The following is a 22,829-nucleotide window of genomic DNA, read 5'->3' as shown; positions in this document are numbered from 1 at the left end:
GGAATAAGTGAAAAACATATGTTTTATCCAAAAAAAAGTTGGCTGATGACCCAACATATAGATACTTATTTGTATATATTTATACAGAGAATGGTAAAAATCAGCTTGCATGAGGCTCATAGTCTATCTACTTTGAAGTTATATCGCACATACTATAAGCAATTTACAGAATTTATCATTTGCATATACAAGAATTGCAAAATGAATTAAATGCACTGAAATATAGAACACTCAAAATGTTTTTATATAAACCTCCCAGGATTGACAGGGATTGGCCATAATCAGCACTTGCCATATTGAACAAGAACTACAATCAAGGAAAAGGAGAAAAACCCAAGAAAAGGGGAAAAATTCAAAAAGAAACGATCTTTTATTATTTCTTATTTAAAACAATGTTTTCATTGTTGACTCGCAGTGTTGAAAATTTTGTTCTTGCCCCCAGACAGGAGTTTTCTTTGATGATAGTTTATGTTCTGTAGCCTTTTGATCTCTGCTTACTTCCTGCAGATAATGGGTCTTTTAGTAGGAAATCAGTGGTATCTGTAGTAAATATTCACTATACCGATGACGGTCAGGCCAACCCCTGAGCAGTCAGTGAGATGATGCTTTGAGTAGCCGAAAGAAAAGGAAAAAAAAATAGATCTTGCTATTAGAAAATGTTCTATCACTTCACACTAATTCTCTTGAAATAAAAGATCAGTGATTTGCCCAAGAAAATGTGATGAACAGAGTGAGATAGGCTCTTCGTTTGTTTCCGAAAGCAGGTGCTCCTTGTGTAGGTAATTAGAGTACAGTGGGTGCAGAGTGGTGCTTGGAGTTTAGGGTCAACTTTGCTGTCCGCTCCGTAGATTTTACAGGCGATTTGCTCTTTGCTTTAAGAAGAGAAAGTGATATTGGAAAAAAGTCAGCACTTTAGACTAAAGCAAAGCACCCTTCACAAAGCCACAGACAAGAAGCAGGACAGAAAGTCCATGGCTTGTAGCTATCCTCGCACCTGCGGAAGAAGTTATAAGATATTCGCTCATCTCGAAGATTTCCAATGCTCCTTATTAGGCTGTTTTAAACACATACATATATATATTTAATTAGCTCGCCAGCTTGGCTCTGGTGCCCATGAATGTCTTGGCATGCACTGCAAATAACAACACATACAAAGTATTTCAGTCCCAGGAAGTGGTCTTGTTTGCTTTGTCTGTTTTCAAGCCATGCCATCCCACAGTTGGGAACACTTAGAGGAACAAATGCAGATACTTTTCCCTCAAGTAATTCTTTGAGGATGATTCCCTATAGTCATTTGGTTGTTCCTATATGGGTGTCTAAAACAAATCCCCTGTTTTACTACTGCAAGCATAAAACCACAGGAGATAAAACCCAAACCGAGAGCAGCAGCCTTCTCAAGGGCCTGCAGAACGGGTTCTGGAGTGGGTGTGTTGGGGTATCTGCTCTTAGAGGAAGATCTTTCTCAACTTTTTATCCTTAAAATCTGAAGAAAAGTTAGTGCTATCAAGAATTGGAAATTTTTGAAAGCGCTCTGAGACTACATAAGGGAGAGAATGAAATAGTCTTTTTGCATTTTTCTTCACATATTTTATCCAGTAAGCTACAAATGATGTATTTAATACCTTTATTAGTGAGAAAACAAAAATGTGATGGACCTCAAAGCATTTCTTTTCTTTCTTCTTCTTTTTTTTTAATTTAAGAAAGGTTAAAAAGGTTTGAAGGGGTGAGGGTAGGAAAATTCAATCTTTTGAATATTTCATCTAAATCATGTTCAGGTCCACATTGGCAATGATAGAAATTGTGGTGAAAACACATGCTCTCAAAAAATCTCTGCCAAGTAAATATTTGGGCTTCTAAAGGGGCTATTTAGCAGACTCATATTCCTGTTTTCAGTTAGGTTACTTTAGTGTCATCATCGATTTGCCTTCGTTCAGGAGGTGAGTCATGTATTTAACACAGAAACGTAATGACTGAGGACCCAGAGGTTAGTGGTGGGTCTCTGGAGAGTGTTGCTTCACTCAAGCTGGGTGACAAGGTTCAAACTGCAAAAGTAAAGTACAGTCCACATGCGGCTCTAAGTACAAAGATCATGCAAGGAAAACATATAAAATCTATGTAGAACCACTAGCATCAGAGCTTTCCAAAATTAAATATATGCCCTTGTTATCTTTTGAAGAGAGACTCTTTGACAGGGATTCAGTCAATTAAAAAAAAAAGAAAGAAAATGATTACATGGCTCCTTAAATTGCTAACCGCACTTGACACAAAGTATGTCTGGTATTGAATAAAGGTTTTAAGAATGCTAAAAACAATAAAACCAAGGAAAATGATTTGCTCTTCAAGAACAATATTTTGTGAAATAATGGTTTCCTTTTCAGCATGAACATTGCAGATGGGCTCAAACTTGCTGAAACTGTGAATTATGCAGCTCATTTCTCGACTAATCAACCCTTCACAGGAGATGCCCATCATTCCCGTGAGATTCGAAGAGAACAGCTATGTCATTCTAACCCAACATTTCCTATCACACTGTGTCCAGTATGTGCAAGTTAAAACAAAAGTTACATGAGCAGTATAATTGGAAACAAACCCAATGATATACTGTAAAGAGTAAAGTTAAAAATTTGAATAGCCATCAGATATGCAATAAACCATTGCAACACACCACTTTTTTTTCCAGATTGTAATCATTCACCCACTCTAGGCACCTGCATTTCCTAGCATATTTTTCATTAAATGAAATTTATTTCTGTCAAGCCAAATATATATATTTTTCCTGCACAGTAAATTCTAAAGCAAATCTGTTTTGTCATCAAATCACTGATTGTTTTGCTCTTCTTTCTAGGTTTTATTTATGTCTGGAATGAAGGGGTATGTGCTCCTTTACCAAAGACTTTGACAGTGAAATCTGAGAATCTAAAATGCTATAATTTATCCTGTGTAATTTTAACAAATAATCATCATAGTTAATTTCATTCAGATGTACACCATTCTGAATATAATATTACTGTTTGTCAAACATGTTATGGTCTGTTCTAGAGAAAATTAAGCAAATGTTTTTTGTAAAATGCAAACTTTGGCCATGCGTCATACTCTAGTCTCATTTTTCCAAATAGAAACATTTTACTGTTTTGAAACAAAGAGATTCAGGATTGCAATCAGAAGCCCTGAGTTCCAGTTTCCTCTGCAGCCACTCACTTCTGAAATCCCAAATATTTATTTCTTTGATGTTTTCTAAAATGAGCATAATAATTGTTTGCATATTATTGTTTTATATATATGTTTTCATGAGTATGCCAGACACTGTGTTTGGTTATCTGTTTTGCCTTATTTGGTTTCCTTTTGCTCTATGCCCAAGCCAAGCAGGATAACCTGTTATCCCCTAAGACGATCATGCATTTAAGCAACTCTTGCCCTCAGATAGCTGCGTTCCGTTGTGTCTGTTCCCACCAACTAGCTGTAAGCTCTCTCTCCTCTGAACTTCCTCTGTATTCTAGTTTTCCCTCTCTTGTGGCCTTAACATGGTTCACACTGACTTGTAATTCATTATATTCGTATCTTACCTCACTGATTACACTATAAGCTCATCAAAGGCAAGGATGAAATTTTAGCAATTTTTTATTATTCTCAAAGTTTAAAACAATGCCTTGAGTTTTTAAACTTTTGTCCCCAACACAAAATACCCTGTGAAGAAGAAAGGGAAATGCTATTATCTAAATTATGGGAAGAAAATGTGTAGATAACATGCCTCGATGAAGAGTAGCCTAATACAACCTAGAGATTTCTCTCTGACTCAGAGTGTGATTTCACGATGTCCTTTGACGTCAACTTAATAATGATGCCTTTCATTTGTTTTTATGCTTAAAGGTTTCCTCGGTGCTCTCTCAGGTGTAATTTCTCATGCCTTTGTAAGGTATGGGGAGGGAGGATTTGCTCCATTTTGCAAATGGAAAAGTCTAAGAAGTCTTCTTAGAAGTTTAATGAGTATAGACACTTAGCTTCCATTTTTCAGCCCTTTTTATACTTCATGAGATAGCGCATCACATCGCCCTCACTGGGATGTGGACATCAGGCATGGCCCAAGACAGTGTCTGTGACAAATGAGTTTGGCCAAGGAGAAATAGGAAAAAAAAAGCCTCAAATATTTTATCTTCAGTATGTATAATTATTATTTCAGAGAATAACAGAAAATTCCATCTATTCATTAAAAGAAAAACAAAACAAAACAAAATAACAACAAATCACAACCACACAGAGTTGAGACCTTGGCATCCTCAGAGATCGGATAGAGGAGGAGAAGTTTATCACTATTTGCTCAGAGTCACTGCATCCGCCTGCCTTGTTTAACTCAGCACAGCCTTCCAGCCGGGAAAGCCTGCCTGGCCCTCATCTGTCATGCCTGATGGAAGAACTTGGCTCCTTTTTGCACCTTCTATCTACATTGCCATGTCTTTCCTGCATCTACAGCCATGAGGCTGGAAGACACTGGGCATACTGAACAAAGCTGCACCCTCTTCTCCTTCACATCAATCTGCAAAATGGCTACAGTGGACTGGGTACCTGCTACATCAGGGAGTATGCATACATGTTACATGCATACACTGTCTTAGTTCATGCTCTCATCAGTCCAGTATAGTAAACATACAGGTCAGGAAAATGTAACTCAGCAGCATGGAATAACTCACCCTAGGTTACACAGTTAATAGGTAGTAAAGCAAAGGTACAGAAATGAAGAAAGAGCAATGCAATCAGATCGACTCAGAGTCTGGATGTGCTTCTTTCTGAAACTCCCTGAGGCAAGCAACCTTGCTTCACTGTCTCCACACCTGTTAGATCAAGATGTGAAGCTATTATTTAAGTGTACATTTATCTTTTCAGCGAAAATGCACTGGCTATAACACACTTAAGAGAAAAATTAGAAAACTTCTTTTCCCCAAGTCTGAACTGATAAATATTGAATATGAAAACACTGTCAGCTTCTCTGTTTTCCTAAACATTAATAAGTAAAGTTTGTTTTCCTCCATATAGTGTGCCAAATGTCTGATGATATAATATTTTGAACTTCATATTGTAGTCTTTTAAATCTTGAAGGTACCTCCAAATTCATTTAAATATTTGAATGAGAGGTGGTTCCACCACTGTTCTTGCATGCCCTCTTCTTTCTATGAACTTCTCTTTTCTAAACTTTTAATGCAAATTTTATAGTCTGGGACCAGGAAAGGTTAAATTGATGTTCAAAGGGCAACCATTAGTGACAGGAGAGAAAGACAACCAGAGCTCTTGGCCACCAGAAAAGATACGGGATATGGGATATGGGTATTTAATTCAAAGAAGTAAGTAGAACGTTAAGACAACTAACTAGACAATTTATCCCATCTATATCTTGCCAGCTCTTCAAATATCCTCTTTCTCTTGGCTGGGATTATTTTGTGATGGGTTGATTTCCTCCGTGAGCACAACTCTTGGTTTCGATATACGTTAGAGTCGTAATTCAGGGCACCTGTCTAGAGATTTAAGTACAATTCTCATAGGTTTTTCTCTTTTCTTGTTTGAGTATCAGGTAGGGTCAAAAGGAGCAAGAAAAGAAAAAGAACACAATTTCTCTCCTGCTGTGGCTCCCTGGTCTGACTCCAGCATCTTTAGTTTGTAGAAGTGAATATTCGTGATGCTTATCATACGAACAAACATAAGAATGGAAGTTTTCCAATAATAAAAGAAGCAACACTCAAATAATTGTTTTGCCTGTGAAGAGGCTAAGCTTATAAAGAATGGAGTGTCCGCTACAGCTCTAGGGATGGACAGGCCTTTGACTTACCTCTCTTACCTCTCTTTCATTACACATGCCAGCTTTAAGATATGAAAAGAGCTGTGTGAGAAAATTTGAGCTAGCTTTTAATGCAATTTTTATGTCATACTAAATCATGACTTAAGGGGAAAGGTCAAATAATAGGATGATTTTATTCTATAATTTTTTGAAAAGAATATCTTTTTATTAGATTCTTATGGGTCCAAGGCCGATTTCTTCCAGAAACCCATTTTTTTTTTAGAAGAAACAGGCTTCATTTTGACCTAATACATAAACCTCCTGTTTTACTTTGCCCAGGCATGTCGGCAGCAGCTGTTTAAATTTCCTTTCCTGCTTTCCTTTAGTCAGCAAATTTACACATCTATTCAGTTCTGAGGCCTCTTACTGTAGCTGAGGGAGCCAAGTACAGCTGTCCACATACACAGGGTCTAGGTGACAAGGTGCATGGGTGATACCCCATTCGCCACAGAATGTCTTAGACTTTCTTGCTTACAGCTAATCCCTGCAGGCTTTCAGGGCTCCTACCTTCTACAGCGACTCAAGAATGGGCAAAAAAATGATGCTGCCTGCTAAGGCCACAGTGCATCTCTCAAAACTGCACATTTTCACTGTAATTTGACTTATTCAAGTAGGAACTGATCTTGGTGCAGACAGGGTGATGATTAGGACAGCAGCAGCTAATATTTACCTCTGACCATGGTCCCGGGAGGCTGCTATAATGATCGTTTTGCTGATTAAGGAAGTGAAACCGAGAAGGATTATATAACACACTAAGTTTGCTCGGTGAGTACATGGCGGCCGCTGAGACTCAGAACCAGTTCTGTCTGACACTATAAACTGATTTGCTTCATAATCTCAGCTGGAGAGTCTTCATTCCAGAAAACTCTACATTTTCTCAATTCTGCCTATTAGAAATATATGGAAATATGAGTGGTTTTGACAAAATAGGAGAACAATATAAATTCATGGAAAAACAAATAAAATGTTTTCCAAGAATTAAGTTTAATGCTACATATATTTAATCACTGCTTGAACGCATAAATAAGAATGATTCGTTAAGGGCACTCCATTTTACTGGTGTATAAATAAATGCTGCTAAAATGCTTGAAACTATTTACTCACAGTTTAAATATGCCTTCTGTGGGTATGTTTTCATTATTAATGATCAAACTCTTTATTCATAATGAGAAGGTAGATATTCATCCACACCTTGTTGGAATGATCACAAAACCACATTAGGGATTGCACACATGTGTAGCCTTGTTGCGCTGACACTGTTGTTGAAGTATCGAGTTTGTCTGAGGACTTAAAGAAGCACATTCAACTCAAGAATAACTATGAGGATAAGTGGTGCCAGTGTGGGATGGCTTTGCTGAGGGGCTGTGATCCAGAGCACTTATCCCATCACAGGTGAGGACACTGTCCTAAGGAAGCCGATAAGAGGTGCTCTTAGCTTTTACAATTTGCTTTAATTCAAGCATTGAGAGTGTAACCTATATTTCTATGCAGATAGGATTCTGAATTCATGAAGAAATGCTCTCTCAGACTTTTTCAAAGCAGTCATATGAAATAAAACATAATAATCATTTATAAATCTCCCAGTGTATTGATTTATAAATGATGGTGCAGTCATCATCTCCCAATAACCGCACCACTGCTCACCACTTTGATCTCCCTCCAAACTGGGGGCTCAGTGAGTCACACAATGGAGAGGAAAATGATTGCATGACATTTTATTTATGAAAGTTATACGTGCTTGCTTTATTTTATTAATATATTTATCAAGATCACACCCATTAAGTTTAGAAAAACAAAAAGAATAATTTGATGGTCAGATTCTCCACCCAGCTCCCAGGAAATAAGATATAACATTCTTAATTTCAGTGCTACTAGCAATTTCTGAGGACATCACTTTCACAGTGGTGCTTTCAATTTTCATATGCACATGTGTACCTGCATGTATGTATATTTTTGTCATGAGCTTCACAATCACACAACACCTTTATTTTACTTTGCCTTTCTTTGGTTATTTGTTGAATATATTTTGTTAGTTTGTTTTCTCAGGAGCTGTCTGTCATTGGCCTCTTTTTAAATTTGGGAAATTTAAAATAATATTATTTTTTTCTTATAACAAAAGTAATGAATTATCAATGTACAGATATTATCAATACAAACAAAATAATCAAATAATTTAAAATTGTAAGATATCTTGACTTTTGATGGACATTTTCATATATTTCTTGTCATTTTTATACGCACATATCTGAGATTGATTTAAAATTTAGTATTTATTTTTTCACTTTAAAGTTTTGTATCCTATATTTTTTCACATTATATATTCTTTATTTTTTCACTTTAAAGTTTTGTATCCTATATTTTTTCACATTATATATTGGTTGTTTTCTAATTTCATTAAACATTTTTGAAAACATGATTCTAGAAGGTGCTTAATACTCATTGTATGGTTTCGTCACATTCACTGCGACACTTCCCTACTACTCTTGGCCCTTTGAGTACTTCCAGCTGTGGGCAGACCTCTGTGATACGCATCCCTGTTCTTGGGTCTGGGTCTGCCTCTCTCCTGAGCTCCTTGGAATTTCCTCCCAGGAGCATCACCTCAGGGACAATCTCAAGCCCTGTGACTTATCTTTCCTGCCAATTTTCCTCCAGAAGGGAAGTACCATTCACCTTGCAAGTAATGATACAGCAGAATGCCTGAGTCACTGTAAGCCTGACACATGTTGATTTTTAAAATCTTTGCCAAGATTATACGTGTCAATTTTTTTTAAATGACTAGGGATTTGACTGGGACTGCAGTAAGTCTACAAATACTTTTGAAAAACCTGACGTAATGGTGAGCTTGTTCATCCAAAAACACCATATTTACTCATTTATTCAAACCTAAACTCTTAACAAAGTGTTCTAATGGTTTTCATCTTTATATTATTTGCTACTGCCTTAAAAAATAAGATATTTCATACCTTTTTCTTGTTGCTACTATTGAGGATTATATATTATGCCACAAATATTTTCTGTTTGGTTATTGCTGTCATATGGAGAATTAATTTAATTTTATCTTTACCTTGATTTTATCAATATTATTTGATCACATCTGATATCTCTAAGTCATTTGGAGTGGATCATATAACCACTGCATCTGTAAATGACAAGAAATATATGAAATGTCCATCGAAAGTCAAGATATCTTACAATTTTAAATTATTTGATTGTTTTGTTTGTATTGATAACATCTGTACATTGATAATTCATTACTTTCCCTTCTTTTCCTGAATATTAGACACAAATATTTCCTTATCTGTTATATCACTTATTAGTTACACTTGATTTAATCAAACAAATGTTTTAAATTATTTATAGTAAAATGTTATTTTCACTTGTATATTTTGTAACTTTAAATCTTCAAAGTCTCAGACCTCTAATTTCATGCTGATCTTCCTATGTCGAATATTTCTTTTATGTTCAGCTCTTTAATTAATTGACGTTCATTTGGATATGTATCGTAACTTGTAATAATATGTTTCTATCTGTTATTTATTAATTGAATAAATCCTCCCTTAGTTATTACATTTTTAATTCATCAGATATTATTTTATCTTACCAACTTTAGAGCTTCCACACTTCTTATTTTCTTTCATCTCTATTCATATTTCTGTTCCTTTATGGCCCTCTTAACTCATGGTTATTTGCTAATATACTTTAATATCTGGTAGGTAAAGGGGAAGAGAACTAATAAGGGCCAAGCTCACTCACGTGCCAGGTTTACTCTGCTAGACATTTAAAATACATCATGTCACTTAATTATGGTAGCAGCCAGTGTGTATAACTTCAGCTTCCTAAGACACATTCTTTATTCAGGTCACACAGTTCAAAGTCCTAAAAATCCTTTGGAATTTTATTATTTTTTACCAATAAAGTTAACCATCTAGTTACAGCCTTAGGCAAGACAGTTGGTGGCTAGTATGGTATGTAGTTATGTAGGGGACAGTTTATCATCAATTAACATCATTGTGATAGAAGGAAAAAAGGAAGCTCTGAAATTATGAACAATAAAACATAAGTCAGGAATGAAGACCCAGTCTCCTTTCTTTAACTCAGTCACCTACACACAGCCAACCAGGAAAATATTCACCACAGTAGAGCCAGGTGGTGGAGACCATTTACTCTCATCATTTCATTGCTGCTGCTAATAATAATAGTATATAAGTACATGCAATAACAGTCGTATTAATAGAGCAGCTAGTTGTGACTTATTGGGAGTTGATCGGTGTCATGCTCTCTATGTATGTAATTTCATTTAATCCTCAAAACTCTGTGAGAATCATACTACAGTTTCCATTTAATAAACAAGGACTTGGAAGTACACGCAGCTCTGTGTGATGGCCATGAGGTGTGAACAGTCTCTCTCCTTAACAATTGTGCCCACCCCCTCTACTGGTGAGAGGCCCCTGCAGGTCTAAGGAGCATCTTCCAGTGGATTTCTGCTCCTTTGCAGCTGAAATGAATGCACCTGTGTCAGGCTATAGGCGGCAGCAGTGTTCCCTGGGAGAAGGAGACTTTGCCTTTCTTTTCTCTTGGAGGGCTCTTGTTATTTTAACCAACAGAGTGAGGTCTTTCCAGCAACTTCTCAACCCATTGGTCATCTACCCAGAAAACTGCTCCTCTGGAAGCTTCCTGAAATCTCAAGGATCATGAAATCCTTCGAGACAAGACCTTAAAACATTGGCAAATTCTGCTTCATGGCTCCTCGATCACAGAGCTCCTAGTAATCACAAATGAACCTGAAGGAGCCCTAAGGTGGCCACGCATTGAAAAACCCCTCCGGCACACAGCGGAGCCTTAGTTTTACAGACCCAGCCAGTTACTGAATTTCAATGAGTTAAGTTAAATACAGCTTGCAGGAGAATTTAGCAAGTATAGACTCCTAATCTGTGTAATTCCTGTTCAAACATAGCTCTAGCAGATTCCTTAGCCTGTATTATCCAAAGCATTGCCTCAAATCTATTTTTCACCTTATTCATAGATGCTTAATTTACATAGCAGCCATTTAACTGATAGAATTACAATGATCAAATTAATTTAGCCTGTGTAAACAGCCAAGTTGGATCATTTAAACCAAAATCAACATTGAGGTCTGGATTATACAAGCGGCTCTCTACCTGGATGCCGTGCACCATTTCCTCATATTTTAAATCAGGAACATAATTTCCTGCATGACACTCAGCCCCTTATCTCCCTCCCCTCAGTAGCTCTGAAATCTGTTGTAAGACCCTTCTTGCTAACTTTGGCCACTTTGGCTTTTGGAAAGCTGCCATGTTTGTCAGCCACAGGGAGCTTCCGGAGCCCTTGGCTTCTAGCAGCTGTAGCAGCAGCTGCCTCTGAATGCTCAGGTTCACATCATGTTGAAAACACAATCACCATAGTTCTGAGTTCAGAGAATCAGTATTCCTGCTGAGCGACTACACGTGGAAACATAACTACACCTTAACCATGGCCAGTTTTCTTATGAGTGCCAGCTGTTGATCACAGGAGTAAAGAAAAGTTTCACAAAAGTCCATCACATTACTGGAAAAAATAATAGCAAAAGACCAGTTTCTAAAAGTGTATTTTGTAGCATCACACACATGCACACACATCTCATAGTAAATAATAAAAAAAAAATTTTCTCTCACCCATGAGAACTCTTTAGAGAGAAGGATTCTCATAATTTACTGCACATAAAAATGCATATTTCTGCTTCTAGACTCCGAAATTTGTCCTGGGATACGCATTTTTAACAAGCTCTCTGGTAAGTCTTGGCATAGGACATCTGCTCTTTGAGGAACACTGTTTAGGAGTCTTGATCGTTTTTGCAATAGTGGCAATATTATCTATTTATGCAAATATAATTATAAGAAAAAGAAGATAAAAGCAGAGACATACTGGCCCTCTCTCTCTTTTCCTTTTCTTGCCACACATGAGCGCCACGTGTTCTAGGCACTTAGAAGAATGCAAAAGGAAGTGGTGATCTTTGTAGCCAAGAAGCTATCTTTAGGGTGATCACCTACCCTGTTTTGCCTGAAGGTCAGGCCTCCCAGAAAGTGGGACTTCCAGCATTAAAAGGAGAAAAACCCCAGGGAAAAAATTACTATAATATAGGACACAACAGAGGGCTTCAAAGTAAGTGTAAACAAACTGCTGTGGGGACCTGAATGAGGAAACAGGCAATTCTAAGACAATAGGAGGAAGAACATTTCTTTTTTGACAGCTAAGATAATAAATTTGATTTTGAATATTTGAGTTTAGGGGCCTGACCTGAATATTTATTGCCGTGAAACAAGCCACCCTAAAACCTAGTGCCTTAAATCAACAATTTATTATCCTCTCTCAGGAGTCTGGGGGGCAGTCAGCTGGGGCTGAAGTCAAAGGCTGGCTTCAGTCAGCAACGTGTCTCAAGGCAGCTGCACTTCCTACTCGGTGGCTGGCTCTAAGCGGCCACAGCAGAGGCTGGCTGTCCCCTTGCAGGGTAGGTCTGGAATTGGTTGGGGTGGCATTACTCCTTCCCATCTCACTGTCACAGTGGTCACAGGCCTGCCCAGACTCGTGGGTGGGGGGGTGAGGACAAGAGGCACCACACATCAACGGCTGGTGTCAACAACATGCAGGGGCTCTGCTCTGCACGGTGCTCGTGGGACAGACATGGGGAGCATGACGGGGACAGCGGGGTGCTCCCGTCCGGCTCTCCAGAGGGAAATCAGAATCGGAATATCAACTGTTAAGTTTTCTAAGGAAACATTAGCGGTCGAAACCACAGAAACGGATGAGATCAGGGTGTTGAGAACGGGAAATGAACTACATTTAAGAGAGGAATTTAGGAGGAGAAGCCCACAAAGAGAGGGGAACACTAACAGCCAACAAGCAGGGTCCAGAGGGGAGTTTAGGAGACCAGCGATGGGAGAGCTTCCCCCCTGCCCGCCAGGACTCGGGACACAGGAGGGGAGAAGGGAGGTCCAGGGGTGCGGAGGGAGGGTGGAGGGGTGACCACCGGGGGGGCGGGGCTGGGCTGTAGTCACATTTTTGTTGGCCTGTTGGCCAGGGTTGGGGGAGAGGACCCATAGAAGGGAACATAGATGGGGGGAACAAAGGGAGGGAAGTGGGGTGGTAGTGAATGGAGGGGATGTTTGGCTTCTGTAAGGAGTAGATGTTCTCCATGAGACAAGAAGAAACACGTAGAGAATGGTGTCATTTATTGAGGTATTTGGAGATCTGTTCTCCGTGCAGGTGAAACTAAACCACTTCATGCTAGAATCAGGAACTGTTACCCTCAGAGCACCTACAGGATACTCTTCAATGTCAGTTATGGGTACAGACAAAGAGCTGGAGAAAAGAAACAACTAAGGGATGGCAAAAGCCAAGCTCTACCTATTTGCTTTATCATTTTTCTTCATTGTTTTGGTTCTAATTGTGGATTATCAACTGTGAATTAAAAGAATTTAAAGAGAGATATCATAAAGATACAGCCCAATGGGACAGTCATAAGCTCACTAGCTTTTGGAAAAATATCTGGGAAAAGTAGCTATATTGAATGATAGTTAAACCTTTTCTTTATCTTGTGATATGTAGATGGTAATAGATTATTTTTCCATCTTTTTTTCATGTAAATTTCTGCTTTAGGAAAACTAGGTAATTCTATGACAATTTGAACATTATATATGTGTATACATACAGCGTTATTTTCAGCAAATACTTTTCCTTCATAGAGACACAGAAATTCTCTGACAGAGAAAAGTATGAATTAAGAGTTGAGTATTCAATCTAAATAGTTCAGTCAACTAAGTCAAAAACTATGATGAAACTAAAAGGCTGACAGACCAGCCTTTGGTAACAGGTTGTATTACAGTGTCATATATACCACAGATGACACATGCCTCCCTATATGAAGTGAGAATAACAAAAGGCTAGTATAGCTTTTGGCCTGTAAAGGCAAGATTTTAATTTTTGTGTCTTCATCATGTCTTGCCTTTAACAGAATAAGAAAAGAAAGATGCATGGTTAATGGAATTTACAAATACTTTGTTTCTCACAAATGAAAATATAAAAAAATATAAACCCTTTGAAGAATGGAAGTATGTCTTCCATTTCTGTGTCATTGTGCCTGGCATATAAGCTCTTGAAAGGATGGAGAGTGAATAAATGAGTGAATAAATGAAGCGTGGGTATTGAAATCCGCTTTATTTGAATATAACCTGAAAAATTATAAAGTGAAATTATAAATCAGGACGTGGGTGTTACAGGAAATATAATATTACATAAATATCCATCCCAAATATGGTATTTTGTGCAATAATTGTGCAAGCACAGAAACTTACACATGAATAAAATGGGTGTGGCTGAGCCACCCGAGCTTCTGCACTAGAAGTTAGAAAATGTTAAATGTACATAAAATATTTTCCAGTATTCACTGGTGGGAAAATATAGAAATGAAAAACGTTGATGTATTTCCGATTAATCTTTGCTAGAGCAGATAATTTTTAGTGGAAATTACTTTGAATGGATACGGGCTTCCATGAGTCAGCATCCCCTGTCTCCTTTCACTCTTCCTCTAGGACAAGCAATGAGTGAGGCTGGTGATGGGGTGGAAAATGAGCAGTGATTTTTATTTGAAAATTGTTAGAAGATGTGTAGAGTTTACCACTTAGCACCAATCACAATACTAAGAAAGAGACTAAAGTAAAATGGATCTTCTTAGAGTATGTTATTCAATCCAAAACGTAAAGAGTTTAGAAATAGAACATTTCATTCTATGCTTAGAATCCTTCACTTGGGATAGGTAATCTGTCTGTTTGATTCCACAGAATGGATTTATGATTTCTGGCCTGGAATATTCTACGTAGGCTAATAATTTCAACTCCATGATTTGGAGTCCTCACCAATTAGGTTGTAAACTGTCGGCTGAGGGTACTCTGTAATTTTGCATATAGTGTCTAGCTTCTTCTTTTGATGGTATGAAAGGGAGGAGGGCAATGTCTCCAAAGATATAAAATCTTTACCAAATAATGGCTACAAAAATTTATAACCACTAGGTGTGTGTGTGTGTGTGTGTATGTGTGTGTGTGTGTGTGAGTGGGTGTATATATATATATATATAGGTGTGTATATATATATATATATATAGGTGTGTATATATATGTGTGTGTGTGAATATATATACACACATTCTAGCTTTGGTATTTTTCTTTACTTTGGGATATAAAAGAGATGATAAAGAGGAAAATAAATTTGGCTTCAGAGAGGCTAAGCTGTCTATTCATCAGACTGACATAAGTTGCCATGACCAAGGCATGCTGGGATAGCTGCTCACCTACATTTAAAGGCAGGACAAACTCACAGAGACCCTGAGTTAAGCTCAGGACAAATTATCTCCATTAGCACATGAAGCCTAAGGAGGAACCTAGAACGGCACACATTATTTTTAAAGTGTTGTTTACAAATAAGGATTTAAAGATATATATACATATACATATTTCTCCATATAAATGTAAATATATAAAGATTTAAATATATATTTATATAGATATAAATATCACCCTGATAAAATGATGAGATTTTTTAAATGTAATGGCTAAAAAGAATTTGAATGGTAGCAACAGAATTTTCTATTACCAACAGTAGTGTCAATAATTCTTCAATGATAAACTATAAAGGGAAAAACTTAAAAATGAGAAATTATAGATTTTATGCTCCCTTCATCCTATAATATTACGTCAAGTGTGTTATCCAAATACAGAACAGTCTGGGGTGGTGTTAAGTACTGCCTATCCCAAGGTTAAAACGTCAATGAGTTTCCACTGGCTGAATGAGCGCATAAATTAATGCTATTCAGAGCAGCTTTAACTTGCACAGCTGACTGAGGAAGCGTGTGACTAAGCTTGACTAAGCTTCTAAATTGGCATCAGAGCCACACTCACAGGAGCTGCCTTATCTCTGCACCACTTTCTGCCTTTCGCCCCTCCCCCCTCATTTCCTCCCATTATCATCATCACTTTCGTCACAGGCAGCTGAAGTTTCTCCTTCAAAATCAGAAGCCCTTGGCGAGTGGTCCTGCTTAAGGCTACGGGTCCCTGAAAATGTGGTGTGTCTCTTTCATTTACATGTTGATTAAGTGAAAGTCTCTTAATTTGGGCTATTATCGATACATAAATCTGCAGAGAAAATAAACATGCGTTTATAATGCAACCAAACATTACATGATTTATTGTGCTTATAATGTGTAAACACAGAAGGAAAAGAAGTCCAGCTCTCAGATCCCCTGGACATGAAGCACTGCCAGCGACTAATGGGCAATGCACATCCTCTGGGAAGGCCAGCCTCCCTGGCTCTCATAGCTCATCCTCATTTCAAATGAACTAGGTCTCCAATTTTAAAACCGTCATACATAAATCTGTCTACACTGACCATCTTCCTGCGGAGGGTTTGTGAGGGGTAAAATGGATTTCCATACCTGATTGTGGACTTTGTTTGGGGATTTTGGCTACCGCTTGAGGGCTGGAAGTGGAGAGCACTCGCTGGTTGGCAGAGCTGTGCATGCTTCCGGGAGCAGCCGCCGAGACGTTCTTGCGAGGCTTCACATCCTGCAGCCACATGGGCGAGGCCTCGAAGGCCTGCATCCTCCGAGCATGGCTGTTGGCGTTGACTTTTAGGTAGGCCTGGGCTTTGTGTTCCTGAAGCTCTCCATAATTGGCGTCGGTCACCCTGCATTCATATAAGCCTTCATCCTTTTTCCTCACTTTGGAAATCTGAAGCTTGTGAGAGATGTCATTGCCTTGGACTTTCACTGTCTGAAAAATTGCAAGTAAAAAAATAAAGTGCTACATCAAGAGACTGGGTTCCAGTAACTTGTCCCGAGCTTGCTAACGCTGGAAAATTAAAGGTTCTCATTGGTCTCACAGCCATAGGCTGAAAGCTTTTTATTTTCTCAGCAGTAAAATTGGAAGACCTTATTTATCCTATTTTACTAACACCTGGCTTCACAAGAGCATGGAGACATTAGTTCAGTCCAGCTGGGCCAGATTCCATTAGCCATGTGGTTCCCATTTCCCAGGCTGTGGGACCAGCTCTGCCATGTTCCCATCATGGGACTGGCCTCTGCCTGGTGAGCTCAGCTGAATGAAGCACGACCTAATGAGGCTGAGTGTATAGTTTACACAGCCTCTCTCACTTCTTCACTGCTGGCGACCGCTCTTGAGAGATCAAAAAGACACGTTGTTGGTCACGACTGAGTTTAAGTGAGAATGTGCTTTTATCCCCACTTTGGGATGATTACTAAAGGGACTGACAAAATAGACTTGGACAGTAATGTTTTTTTCTCAAATTGTTGATGCAGTCTGACCTATAGTCATGGGGTGGCATGATTTAGGGAGCAGATTAATGTCACCAGAAATCCTATGGCTCAGAGTACATACCTCCTGCTACCATAGGGTCTGTGTGCTACTGGAACTTGAGATGCCATCAGTTAAACACTGCTTTGATTTTCAAAATAGAAACTGACTCTCGTTTCTACCAATAATTTATATGGCAGATTAACAGCAAGATTATATATAAGGTTATGTATAATATATAAAATTCTATAATATTTAATAGATTATATATATCTATAAGCATCTTTATCAGAACTAGATTTGATAAACATCATATATAATCCATGACTGACAGAATGATGGACTTCATAAGACATTCAAGGTTTAAGGATTTGGATAATTTCAACAGATAAGAAGCGAGGAAGGCATAAAGTAATTTCTCTACTGGCCCTTACACTCTCAAATAGCCATAAGTAATTAAGAAAATTTGGGAAGTGTTCATCTGGTTTTTACATATAGAGTTGTATATACAAATAGTTTCCAACATCTGAACCATAAGTATGCATTTATGTGTATGAAAAATTACATATGAATATTACTAATACTGTAAAAATAAAGGGAATCGATAGTTTCAAATATATTTTCAGCTGGGTCTCCGATTAAGGTTGGGGTGGTCAGAGTGCTTATATTATTATTGTCCCACTTTACAGTATAGTAAACTGAGGCGTAGGGGGTTTGGGTCAGTGATTTTCAACACTGCCCACTAGAATCATCTGAGGAGGTTTAGAAAATGCTCTCATTTGGATTAATGCAGAAACACTGTGTGCATCTCTGGGGGGCAAAGGTCATATCAGTATTTTGTGAAAGCTCTCCTGAGAATTCAAATTAACTGCTGGTTTAGGACATATGTTCAAGGTCACACAGTGGGTAAACTGGGGACACACTGCTTTCTACCTCAGTTTGTGTCTAGAACTCTTTCCAGTTTACTAGATTATATGAACTCTGGCCATAGATAATACTGTTAGCAGTTGTGCGCATGGCTATGCATCTGATTGCATGCTTCCCTAGGTCAAGATGTGTGAGGCTGCTTCACCACTGGTCTTTGGAGGGTTGGGGCATGGGTGAAGGATGAAAGATGAATAGGAAATAAACAATCTACCTAATTGTATGTGTATGTGAAAAATGAAATATTTTAAAAAAACATCGTTAATAATGGATCTTACCAATAAAGCTTTTCTAGCACTGTCAGAAAACAAGAGTTCCTGTGATATAAGGATAATTGAATTGAAAGATTCTAAAAAGTCCATGAGTTTATGAATAGAAACTGGAGTTTCTGGTTTGTATCTTATTTTTGTTTGATATTTTCTTCCATGTTGTGATTATACATTTAAATTAGAGAATCTGATTTTATTAGTATAATACATTTTTACACTTTTAGTTATAATAGCCTCAGAATAAATTTCTTTTTAAAATGTGGGTCATTGGATTTTTAGATTCTTTATACATATATTATTTCTAGTAACGGTAACTTGTTTACTAATTATCAACAAGCTCAGCAGTGGTACAGTATAAAATGATTCTAGATGGCTTCATCTGAGGTGTAGTAAAAACAAGATTTTTTTTCTAATTTCACTCACAATTATGAAAAGTAAGAACCAGCAGAGTAGAAATACATCTCTGTATTATCAACAGGTTAACCTCCTCCAATAATGTTTTTATATTGGCTTTTGGTTTTATATTTACATTTATATGATTTTGAACATTGGCATTAGAAATACGTTGCATGCATTATGAATGACGTTGAAGTTGAGCTGTTTTCATTACAACTTCAACACTCTGTTGGATGCTCCAATTTTTTTCAGCCTGGGAAGATTTTCGTACCGTTAGTGTTTTACTTGCTATTGAAGGATAATTACTGGTATAATTTTGAACGGATATTATTAGCATTGCAGCCCTTTAACAGTTATGTAACTGTTAATAAGAGCAAGAATAAAGTCTCACACTTCTTTGGGTGGCAAAATGATTGCCTAGTAACTGTTCAAATATCTACGTCATTAAGATAAATAATTTTATTGTATGAACTCTGCTTCAGTGTGTATGTATCCAGTGAGGTAAGACACGACACAGACAGCTGGCTCTCGCCCTGCGTATGCAAGTTGCCTGTTTCAGGGGCAGTAAGTTAATAGGCTTTTGAAAACCTGAAATTCCCAAACTGGTGCCCCCGGGCCCGAGGGCTGCCGTCACGGTGACACTCACGCTGATCTTGGTCCCGTCGCCGTCCGGGTCCCGGTATGGCAGCAGCTCCGTCTGTTGGGGGGGGAGGGGGGAGGGGGGTGGACACCGACGCTCAGACCGGGCCCGGCCTGAGCCCTAGGCCATGCAAACCTAGCGGGGGGGTCGCGCTGCCCCGGGCCGCCCCGGGGCCGGGCTCGGGGACTCGGGAGCGGGGATTAGGGGTTCCGGAGGATGGGGACTGGGGGACGGGGGCTCGGGGAGCGGGAGAATTAGGGACCCCCGAGAGTGGGAATTCCGGGGCGGGGGGACAGCGGAGGCTGGGATTCCGGAGGGTGGGAAATAAGGGGAACCCGGGAACTCGGGGGGTCTGCGTTCGGGTCAGGCCCCCGGGGCGCGCCAGTCTGTGGGACGGCACTCTGCGTCGTCCCCGGCCCGCGTCCCCTCCCTGCGGTCCCTTCTACAGGCTTCCTCTCGCCCCCGCACGGCCGCCGCCTCTTCTGCAGAACTGTCTGCCCCTCAGTTCAGACCCTCGTTTCCCCGCCCCTCCGCTCCTGCCCAGTTCTCTTCCCCTCCCCGCCCCCTCTCCACTTGGGTCGCCTCGGGTCCCTCCGTCAGTCCCCATCCCCTTCTCCCCTGTCACCCTTTCCTCCCTCTCTCCCCGTCCTCCGTCTCCCCCCACCTCCCTCTCTCCCCCTCCACTTCCCCTCCTCTCTCTCTCTCTCTCCCCTCTCCCCCCTCTGATTACGGCGGAGGTGAGAGAAACCGACGGGGGTGGAGGGCCGGGGTGATGGAAACACCGACATAATTCCTGTCCTCATACCACCGTCCCGAAAGGGACATTGAGTGTCCGGAGACGTATCAACACGGCAGTGCCATCACGGACAGCTCACAATGACCCGTACGAAAAGGAGGAGATTATTCCCAGTCTTTAACCGGGAAAGACTGGACAACATGCCTTCCCTTGGTTTTAACGTGGTGTCACCAGGGCACGTGGCTCACCCCCTGGCATCCCTGGGCGTCCTCCTTGCCGAGAGAGCCAGGGGGCTCTCCATGGGCGCCCAGGCATCATCTTGGGCCCGATCCCCCGACTGGACACTCAGAGGTCTAAGTCAGTGGGTGGGACGGACGCGAAGGCGACGGGACTCCGCTACCTGTGCCCCGGCCACTTCAGCCCCGGGGTCCAGGTCCTCCGGCCCCCGCAGGAACCACCACTGGATCTCCAGGTACACCGAGGAGGAGCCGCTCTGGAAAGCGCAGGACATCTCCACATTCTGCCCCTCGGTTGCCGTCACGTTCCGTGGAAACTCGGTAAATTTTGCTGCAAAACAGAAACGCACCCTTTTGGAATATACACACCACTCTTGACAGCGTCTCTTGAGAGCTCACTACATTTTCCTTCGACTTAAAAATAAATAAATAAAAACCGCAACAAAAAGCCCTCTGTGACATCCCAGAGGCTCCCCAACCCCCTTTCCTTTGCCTCTTTCTTGTCTTATTTTTGGTATGGTGCCTAAATCATTTTGTTTTTGATCAAGTCCAGATAATAGAAAGGTTAACAAGCTTGCCAATAACTCCCCTCTGTTAGCCAAGATGCCCACAGTTAGATACAAATACCCTTTGCCAAACTGCAGTATTCCCCAAAACTTACTGAGGGTTTCAGTGAAGTATATTTTACTTATATTTATATTTAAGTATATTTGACAAATCTGTCAAGCTGATACAAGAGGAGAGCCTCCTGCCTCCAAGTTTCTAAACAATCTGTGACTAACTGGACGTTTCATGTTAATAGAGAAGGGATCATGATTATCTGTCAAAATATGCATTCCTGATATATGATGACACTTATTAGCAATTGTGATTCAAAGCCTACAGCAGTGAAACAAGTTGCACACTTTCTAAGCTGTGGATATTTCTTTCCAAATTAACCTTCATCAAGCAACTGTATTGTAAACTGTCATACATCGTGGGATGTAAGAATCACACACCTGGGCTTGGTTCAGGTTAAAGATTGTTCTGAAGTCACTAGAGACATTTTTCCCCAGCCTTTTCATTACCAATCTTGACACTGCTAGTTTGCAAGATTCATGGAGTCATGGTGAAACTCACAAAAATATGTTTCCTCTCTCCCAAAGGCACTTCTCCAACATGGAATGCTTTGATGGTTGTTCTTATCTTGTCTAAGAAATATTTTGCAAAGAGCTGATGATTCCCTAAAAGTCCTGGAGAGATTTGTGGCTGAAGGAAGTGCACAGCTACAATGCGAACTCATGGGGAGGAGGGCTGAGGGGGCTGCAGGGCCGATTCAGGGTGGATGCACTTTGCCCCCACTTTTCAATGTGAGGCACCATCAGTGTCTCTTTCCAAAATTTTTTTTTTATAAAATCCCAACATGATCTCTATTGAAATTGAACTGTATTTATACTTAGAGGAAATGGGAGATGTTAAGAAGACATTCTCATCTGAAAAGGATTCTTCCGTTCAAGCTGGAAGGAAGAGTGTGGCATTTCTGTTTGCAGAAGCGATGCAGTCCTCTGACAGCAGAGGTGTGATCTGTTCATGGTGCTGAAATGATCACTGCAGCCTGCGAAGTCCTAACAACTGGATTTAGCAGGCTACTGCTGCTGCTGCTGCTTGTAATGCAAGTTGTACCTTTTTATGGGTCCTCAGAGGAGTCTGTCCTTTGATAAACACACAGGCAAACGAAGTCACACGGACCCAGAAAAAGGAAACTATAAGCTCATACTGCCTACAACGAGGAGGAGAGCTGGCCATGGAGAGTCCCCAATCCCCAGCTCTGCTTGCGATGATTATGTATGCACGAGTGGTCACCCTGTGCATGCACACAGATAGAAGGGAAACACACACACACACTTATAACCCTGTGTTTGTGCTCACCAAGGAACCCACCTCGTTGTCGGGCACCAACTAGATCTGCTCTCAAATCTAGCAGGGCTACTATTTAATAAACTTTAAAGAAAAATGCCAAACAGAACACTATTCCTCTGTTACTTGCTAAGAACCTCACCACATCTGCCTGGCCATTCTTTGAACACAGAGAAGGCACACAAACACACACAGCGCAAGCAAATGTATATTTGCCAGTGAGCACAGACTTACCTTGAGAAGAAAGCCCTTGCTGTACATATAAAACGGAAAAGAAAACAAATCCAACATACGCCAAAATGATCCCCATCGTTCCAAAAAAAAAAAAAAAAATGGGGGGGTGGGGGTCGTCACATCAGTGTAGCCAACAGCCAAAAAGCCCTAAAAGAAAGGAATGCCACTGTCTCGCGGGCTCGGTCTCAGCGCCCGGGGCGCGGCGCCGCTAACATCCTGCTGCTCGCCGGCGCGGACTGGCTCTGTGGACGCGGAGCGTGGAGCCGGCGGCGCAGTGGCGGGCTGGGCACCGGGCTGGGCTACGGCAGGCTGGGCTC

General features: G+C 40.1%; 1 protein-coding gene across 1 annotated transcript; it reads right to left on the bottom strand.

Moving 5' to 3' along the window:
- Positions 1-783: 783 nt before the first annotated feature.
- VSTM2A (V-set and transmembrane domain containing 2A) lies at positions 784-22,588 on the bottom strand. Its single transcript, XM_065884332.1, has 5 exons — positions 22,513-22,588; positions 20,547-20,713; positions 19,417-19,467; positions 16,305-16,641; positions 784-872 (listed from the first exon to the last, which is right to left on the bottom strand). The coding sequence occupies exons 1-5, from the start codon at positions 22,586-22,588 to the stop codon at positions 784-786; spliced, it is 720 nt and encodes a 239-aa protein (XP_065740404.1).
- Between the last annotated feature and the right edge of the window lie 241 nt (positions 22,589-22,829).

The sequence above is a fragment of the Phocoena phocoena genome, chromosome 9 (assembly GCF_963924675.1).
Source record: "Phocoena phocoena chromosome 9, mPhoPho1.1, whole genome shotgun sequence".
Lineage (NCBI taxonomy): Eukaryota > Metazoa > Chordata > Mammalia > Artiodactyla > Phocoenidae > Phocoena > Phocoena phocoena.
Note: the sequence above shows the minus strand (reverse complement) of the source record. Positions and strands in the feature narration are given on the sequence as shown.